The sequence below is a fragment of the Megalopta genalis genome, chromosome 3, assembly GCF_051020955.1.
Source record: "Megalopta genalis isolate 19385.01 chromosome 3, iyMegGena1_principal, whole genome shotgun sequence".
NCBI lineage: Eukaryota > Metazoa > Arthropoda > Insecta > Hymenoptera > Halictidae > Megalopta > Megalopta genalis.
The window spans coordinates 13,826,331-13,835,158 of record NC_135015.1 but is presented as its reverse complement, the minus strand read 5'-3'; the positions used below and the strand labels follow the sequence as shown (position 1 = coordinate 13,835,158).

At 33.1% G+C, this 8,828-nt stretch overlaps 1 protein-coding gene across 1 annotated transcript; it reads left to right on the top strand.

The window, feature by feature from the left end:
* Positions 1-224: 224 nt before the first annotated feature.
* Positions 225-4,908, top strand: MSBP (membrane steroid binding protein). Its single transcript, XM_033486141.2, has 3 exons — positions 225-774; positions 1,527-1,673; positions 1,906-4,908. The coding sequence occupies exons 1-3, from the start codon at positions 441-443 to the stop codon at positions 2,073-2,075; spliced, it is 651 nt and encodes a 216-aa protein (XP_033342032.1). The 5' UTR covers positions 225-440; the 3' UTR covers positions 2,076-4,908.
* Positions 4,909-8,828: the final 3,920 nt, after the last annotated feature.

The window sequence follows — 8,828 nt, the reverse complement described above, 5'->3', positions numbered from 1 at the left end:
CAACAAACGCTATTTGTATATGCATAATGCATACATACATATAGCTGTAAATATACAGCCATGTTAAACAACAGTCTTGTTGAACGAAGATTGTAGTGCGTTACTTAGAAAGTTAAATATTTCGATTCTTTTTGTTTCTTTTGCGATTTACCACTTCTTCTCAGCGACACTACGGATTTTAAACACCCTATATGATGTATAATCTCATCGCTGTGGCTGTAGGTATCAGCGCGGCCAGTGCCGGTACGTCAGTAGTACATGGTTGAGGTTGCGCGCGAGTCGTTTCACCGTACATCTCGGAAAGTATTCTTTCGTTGATTCGAGGGGTCGTTTTGAGATCTTTCTTGCAATTTTAACTGCGTTCAGAAAATACGGTTGACGTTCTCCGAGCAAGGAGAAGTATCGTGTTTCTTGCAGAGGCACGTAAACTGGTGGTCAAAATGGCGGAAAAGAATGACTCGCCGGGTTCCACATCTACTTCCATCGACCAACAGGGTCACCAACTTATATTGAGTTTTATCGCGGAAATTATAAAGAGCCCGATAAATCTTGTTCTTGTGAGCGTGATCACCGTGCTGGTTTATAAAATTGTTAAAAGCAAGACGAAGACTGAGATACCCGTGCAAGAGAAAAAACCATTGTCCAAGTTGAGACGCGATTTTACAGTGAAAGAATTAAAACAATACAAAGGCACCGGACCAGATGGACGAATATTGATTGCTGTCAACGGGAATATTTACGATGTCACCAGGAGGGCCCAGTTCTATGGTCCCGGTAAGATTTCGTTGGTTCGCACCTTTCTTTCGCAACATTCATATCACAGGCTCGCCCGACAGTTTTTCTTCGTCGTATGCATGTGCTTCTCACTCGTAATTGCGACTTCTTTTTTCCTACTCATCCAAGTTGCCGACCGTTTTTTAATTAGCTCACGTTGCAATCGTCATCGGGCGCCACGCTGCTTATCGGCGAACCCGACGATAATATAGAAATAAATTTACAAACATCACGAGATCGTAATAACCGGTCTAAATACCTCTGATGAGATACTATACATGTTTATGCAATTGTGTATTTTACTAAACACATTTGTAGAAACCAAAATTGAATAGGTACATATATGTACCTCGTTAATAGCTTTCTTAAGATTTCTAATAGTATAAGGAACTCATTAACCTTTTTCCACATACAAGGGTTTAGAAGGCTCCGAAGTTTTAAAAAATTTACTAAATTTCCTTTTTTGTTTTAACGCTAATAAAGTCACATTTTCTTTAAACACCATTTTTAAAAATAGTGTACCAGTTTTTTTGGGTTCCGTTTATCCAAACATTAAAAAATTTGAGCTCTATCTTTGTTGCATTTCTTCCGCGTTAATGATGTCGATCTCTTTTCAAAATTTAAAATAAAATGAATGTAGATTACAACATATTTTAGATCCTTTTTTACACATTAATAGTTATAATATTTTAATCTATAAAAATTATACCTAACATCAATAAATACTAACATGTTAAATATTTTCACATCAGGTGGTCCATATGAAGCATTTGCTGGACATGATGCCAGTAGAGGACTGGCTACATTTTCACTAGTGACAAAAGAGGAATATGATGATCTTAGTGATTTAAACATCACTGAGATGAATTCTATCAAGGAATGGGATGAGCAAATGAAAGGTAATTTATTTTATTATAAAGAATATTTTTTGAATAATATATTTGAATATATTATTGAATATATTTTATTATAATATCAAACTGTAATGTTTCTGTCTTTAGTAAATATAAGAAATGGGCATTAAATAATAGAAATAATAATTGTTACTTATTAATTGCATTAAATATTTATCAACATTACTAAATATGTATGAAATTATAGCTCAGTTTTTCCTAAAATTATTTATTTTAGAAACTTATGATTACGTTGGGAAACTTTTGAAACCTGGAGAAGCACATACAAATTACTCTGATGAAGAAGACGAAGGTAGTCAACAAGAGGCTGAATCAAAATCAGAGCAACAAGAAAGCGAAACAAAGTCTGATAATCAGGGTAGTGAAACAAAGTCCAAGAATGATTGACTACTTGATGGTATATCAATTGCAAATCAATTTCAAAAAGATGTTGCGCACACACTGTTGCTGAAGAAACTATTAAAATTGTGGCTCATGAATATATTTTAGAACATTAAACCGAATATTTTATTACATAGTAATCATATTGAAATAAAAGGTAAAGTGGTATCTTTCAATCGAATTAGAAGTACGCACTTGTTCCAAAGTGGTGTTATGTGAGAAGACCTTTAAATATCCAATTCTCCAACAATATGGATACTTCTATGGTATAATGTTCTTATATGTGTATAAAAGATTTCTTACAAATCCTAAAAACGGCGTTAGGCTTAAGACAGATTGCATCTGTATTTCATTATTTAAAAAGGTCTGTTGCGCTATGATACATATATATATATATATATATATGTATATATATATATATATAATAAAATATATGTATATATATATATATATAATAAAATATATGTATATATATATATGTATTAGTACCTATGAAGTCTAATAGGATGGTGTTATATTTGACATGCATTTGAAGTTCAATATTAAGTTGATGCAGTACTTTACATATTTATATGACAACAGCATACAACATTTCTTCATATAAAGACACTAAGCTTATGAACAAAATAATACCACCTATTAAAAACTCTAATCTATCTTTATGTAAGTTCTATTTTTGGAGGAAATTCGTTGATAATAATACTTATTGAAAACATCATATACAAACATAGATTAAGCTTGAAAGACCCAATTATACAAATGTTCTTTTTATACAAGATTACATTAAAATTCGATTAAAAAGTTTATAAAATATGACACAATTTTACTAGTCTTTTTTACATGAATAGAAGGGGTGGTATATTCTGTAAGTCTTATTCTACATATTAATATGATACTACAAAATGATATTGTTTGAAAGATGGGACTTCTCTTCAAAATTACTAATGTTCGCGGTATTGTTTATAACGGAACTGTGACGTTATTTATAAAAATCTGTACAAAGTAACAAACTTGCATTTCTTTGAACACATATAAACATATGTTATCTTAAAACGCTTTTGATAGAGAAATGGTGGTTATTAAATATATACCATTACTATTAATATTAGTTTATTATAATAACATTGATATATATGTATAAATATCTATGGGTTATGACCATGTCGCCTCGTGGTCGCACACCGAGAAGGTATCTTCGTCTATCTCGACTGATACTGATCTTTTTATTATTAAAATCTGAGAAACTATCTCATCTTTCTCCTCCTCTTCTTTTTTTCTCGATCGTATAATTTTACATTTTTTCCTTTTGGTAAGGTAATTCTTGCTTCATCAGCATTATCATCACAATCACAAACTTGATTAAACTTGCTCAGATTTCTCATTATTTACTGCCTCCTTTAATTTTTTCACTGATCCACCTGGCCTTGTTTTAGGTTTTGGTATTACAACCCTGTCTTCTATGCTACGCGTGGATTTCCTCTTCACTTTTGTAATGTGATTGTGACAATCGTCCTTCTTCTTCCATTAATGTTTGTTGAATTTCAACCATTGAGATGTCTTACTGGGTCACCTCACAACATAGTAGTTTATTTCTCTCTGTTCTATAGGGTGTCCCAGGATGGCACTTCTGGAAACAATATTTTTAACTCTAATAATATATTCTATTAGCCGTTCGCCCATATTACCCATTACCTATATATTAATTTGATTTTTCCTTGAAATGCGTGTTTTTCAAATGTGTTGAGAGAGAGAGAGAGAGAGAGAGAGAGAGAGCACGCGCGCGAAAGAGTATTATTTATTCCTTGTATAATAAAAGCGTTTTTAATATGAAAATTATCTACATTTGTGAACATTTACATTTCATTGACTTTTTCTCTCTGAACAATGAAAAGAGACATTTTTTAATATATTAATCATATCGATTTCTATGAAAATATTTATTCAAATTAAAACAAAAATTAAATGTTTAATTAAACAAAATTGAAAATTTTCACTTTACATAATTATAATTGTCTAATATCTGTACATGTTAAGTGAGAAATATTACTTTGTATTAAGATGTATTGTTTACTGAAATAATATGATAAATAATCTTAAATTATTATGTATTAATTAGTGCAGATACTGGTTAACAAGAACCTTCTGTAAAATATTTGAGTAACACTGTTATGTATTACACATAATTGTACTTTTTAATATTACAGAAGAGCGAGTGGACAGTTTGTATGGTACAGGTTTGGATACATTAATCTTTCATACTCTAATACGAAAAGATAATATCAATTTTTATTTATATTCAAATATTGTTCCTTTCAAACCAGTCTTTTCACTCGTCTATATCTAATTTGTCCTATCCTTTTTTGCGTAATGTAATTAAATATTTAACACTAAAACTACCGAGCTCTGAAAGTAACTAACATGTCTTGCTCTATATTGTTGAATTTTTATTATAATGTTTGCTTGGATTAACAAATTCATTCAATCATTTATTTATGAAAGAGTCTTCAGCCACTCATTTTGGCCGACTCGGTAGGTTTAGTGTTAAAACATTGAATACGAAAAATTGGTATATAAAAGATAGATATTGTTAGCGACCTATAGAATATTTTATTATTAATGTATAACACGTCTTCTTTTTTATAGATTCTTATCTTGTTAAAAATTTGGTTCTACTTGTTTGTGTATTATAAAATTATATTATTGAAGAATAATGAAATATGCAAATAAGAATTTGTAACATTTCTGAATTCAGATGCATAGGCATAGTTCTATTCAGATATAGTTTAAACCGACTGAAAAAAGAAACGTTTTTGTACAATAAAAATGGTTTTGTACAGTACTGTTAAATTCTTTTTTATATGTCATTATTTTGCACTAATATTTATATAAATAAACGAAAGTATATAACTTGCGCAAGAAAGTATATAAATTGCGTAGCTCTTGAACTTTGTTGTTATGAAGTTTTAATTCTGAGTACAAAAAGAACCAAAACAATTTAATTTTTAATTTATCCGTATTAATTGTTCCATTTTCAGAATTCCATAAAATATTAATTGTTCTATTTCTGTGTGCAGAAATATACATACCCGTTCAAAATTATTATTCAGTCATGCCACGAAGAAGAAAATCGTCTTCGATTTATGATTGAAAAAGAATCTTGTTAATTTTATTTTTAGTAATGACTCTCTTAAATAATTTTGTGACTTCTGTTTCCTTCCTTTGGCATTTGTTATACTATCGTGTACGTTATAGTAATCTTACTTGAAAATTGACAGTAGCTATAATCGGCAATTCAGTCTACAAGCATTGTTACTTTAAATTCTGTATAACTGTAGGAATAAATAGTTTTAAATATTACTACAAACGAAATAAATGTTAACCATAACCCATAAGTTACGAAACCGTAATTTAAGATGTGACCTTGCTTCTTTATCAGATCATAAATTGATAAAACGACATTAAATAACTGCGGACCACCTACTGGTTCGTCTACCCTGAAATGAAACATGTTTTCGCTCCGAAGTAATTTAAATCTATGTATGTCTTGTTCCATATAAATATTGTATTTATATTCATCTGAAATCCTATAAATCGAAATTGAAATTATTATAAATTATATAGGACGAGACTGTATCGTATCGACGTGGGTGATTACGAAAACTGCGTTCGTTATCGTTACAGACAACAACCGTGATATCAGTTACTCAAAGAATGCGTGAAAATAGCTCCCTCGATTTTGTAACGACCAAAATGCAGAACAGAACGCACGCCGACGCGAGTTTCGTCTTTCGAGCAGATTTTTAAACAGATTAAACGTATTGGCTTGTGTTCCGAGATCGGTCAATGCACCCTTCACGGATATTTTTATTTCCACTCTCAGTTATAGAAGTATACACGATCGGTGCGCAGTTTTGTTAGATATCGTAATCTCGTAGTCACGAACTATTTTCTCCCGATATGAAACAATAAGGAAAAGATATATCCCGGCATTCCGGCCATTTCTCAGTGTCAAAATCGAACGAAATGAAATCGGGAACAAGAAAACTGAAGAAAACATAATAGTAGGTAGATTAATGCGGCATCGTAGCACTCGAGCATTTGGCTGCAAATAATTACGTAACTCTCGGAAGAAGACTATTAAGACAGATTCTCGTGATTCGCTCTTTCGCATCATAATTTCATTTCCTTGACGTTTCGTGTCATTTTAGCAGCATATCCAAACAACCGTACACATCCCGACGATGAATGATATACTTTCTAGAAAAAAATATTCAGTACGTTTTCGAGAAAATTGAGACGGTTGTATCTAGCATAATAATCTTAGGTGAAAAGATTCCTGATTGGAACTACGACGAGGCAATCGTAAAGAGATCCTATAAAAAGCATATATTAGACGTAAGCGATAGTTAGCAACGGATCTTCGAAGAAATCGAGATTATATTGTCAGAAGGAAACAACCACGGGACAAGTAACACTCGACAAAGAGCCGCTGTCACTGACATGGCTAGGTGGCTGCTGCCACGCCGTCATCCAGTTCCCGTCCCATTTCCAATACTCCCTCTCCTCTCGCGTTCACCTCTTTCTTCACACAATTCCCTGTATCTGACACCATAGTGGATTTGTTCGCACTCGGTGGCGCGCGCGCACGCCAAACTCGCGACAATGAGAGAAAGAGCGAGAGGCAGGCATGAAGAGAACAAAGAGAGCTGCAGGAAAAGGGAGATGGAAGCAAGTTCACGCACAATGGCACAATATATGCGTGTGATGGGTCGCGTGCCGTTCGCACCTATCCACACGAGTCGGATTCTCTTTCTCGAGGAAAGGACGTTCTGCGTTCTGCGCAACGCACTCTCCCCACCTTGCGTGCATTTTTCCTTTTAACCTGTCGATCGAGAGAATCCCTAGCCATCTTGTAACAACATCCCCCTTTTGACACTCTGAACTCTATGAATGCATCAGCGAACGCGACTGGTCGCGATTTTCGGTCCCCAAGAGCGCTGCAACTGTATGTACAATCTTCTTCGAAAAAAACTATGACTTAACTATAAACGTAATCGAGTAATAACAATGATTTATCGCGATGAAAAAGAGAAAGTGCACGTAGATAGGAAGAACAGATGGATTTAAGATATGAATTTTAGCTTTAACCAAAGAACAAGTGGCGGAAGCATGCAAGGAGAATAGAATTACTTTAGTCCGACTCAAATATCGCGAAGCGTAAGCCATTTTGGTAACATGAAATCAGTTAACTGTGCTTATTCATGCCTTTAATCTTTTTGCTAACCGGACAATGAAATATTGTTCAGAGCCGAAAATTTTTGTCTACATTACTAAAAGTCGCCTAGTACAGAACATAAAAACACCACATTTTTGAATATTAATCCAATTTTGATTTAAAAAATCTATGTAGATCATAATCGATGTAAGTATGAATGAAAGTAAAAGTATTTTATAGGATTTTTATGATTACAATAATAATTTGATTGCATTACATAATAGCAAACATTTTATCGACCATTTTCTATAATGTACATTTTTTTGTGTACAACCTAATGTAAATAAATTATAAAACACTTATTTTTACCACAATAGTGTCATAAGTTTTGCAAACGTTTGTCAAACGTTTTAGCTTTCATGAATGTGGAACAAGAATCTAATATTTTGTATATTAATGTAAATGAAATAAAGTAAAGTAAAATACATGTATATAAAATACTCGATATACAACAGCTTTATCCTAAAATACGAAATAATCCTACGAAATACGGTTTTAATAATTTCTGAGAACACGAAACAAACGAAAATAAAACATTTCTCCGGTACGTCTCAACTTACGGCAACCATTGTCACCGGACAGAATTCTGACCGTTCGAGAAAAGAATTATTTAAAAATTTAACTTGCCGTACACTATTTGTTCAAATCTAGTTTAAACGCTTGAAAATAAAATTTGAGAGATCCGATAAATAGTTTATCTGGCAACTTTGAAATTTGTCAATTATCTTTCATTATTCTGGCATTTATTTTCTGAAAATACAAATTATAAAGTGAACGACCTCCGTTTACAACATTATTTTAGTCAACAAACAACGATGGCATGGGCCGCACTATGCACGCATTTGATATGAAAAAAATCACCCTCATTTCGTTGATCGACACTACCATAGAAAATGTCTGTGAAAATTGCAGATACATATCCAAAAAATGAAAACGACAATATTAATGGTAATTGACGGAGAATTCCCTAAATTTAAACTATAAGAAAGCATAAAACTTTTTTCAGAACACTGGATCAATCATTTGTGTAATAGAATTGTGAACGATCAAACATCCGAAGTTTCCTATTATGATAGTCTGATGAAATTAAATGGATTTTCCAAAAAAAAAAAATATATACGACTTTTGATAATTAAACAAATGACTAAAACTCACATGATCGCGTGTTTAGTTTTTCTGTAATTTCATAAGAAAACAGACTAGTTTTCTGGCGTTTCACGGTGTCCTAGTCTCTTAACAAAGAAATATCGTAGAACGAATAATGACGACTTCGCCCTAAAGAGCGTCTCATGCAACCACCGTACGAGACCGGCCATCATCAAATGGCGGCATCGAAATAAGCCAAGTCCTCGGTTGCTGTTGGACCGGCGGCGTGACTGTAACCACGGCGTTCGTGGCCTCGCGACATCTCGGCCAATCGGTGATGAGCTGCGAGTCACGTGAACGTTCGAGCCAATCGGACGGCCGGACTAGCGTCACGGCGA

Excerpts from the sequence above, each read along its gene's own strand:
- MSBP (XM_033486141.2), top strand. The coding sequence starts at position 441 with ATGGCGGAAAAGAATGACTCGCCGGGTTCCACATCTACTTCCATCGAC. Across the intron at positions 775-1,526 it reads GGCCCAGTTCTATGGTCCCG|GTGGTCCATATGAAGCATTT; the intron begins GTAAGATTTCGT and ends TTTTCACATCAG. Across the intron at positions 1,674-1,905 it reads ATGGGATGAGCAAATGAAAG|AAACTTATGATTACGTTGGG; the intron begins GTAATTTATTTT and ends TATTTATTTTAG.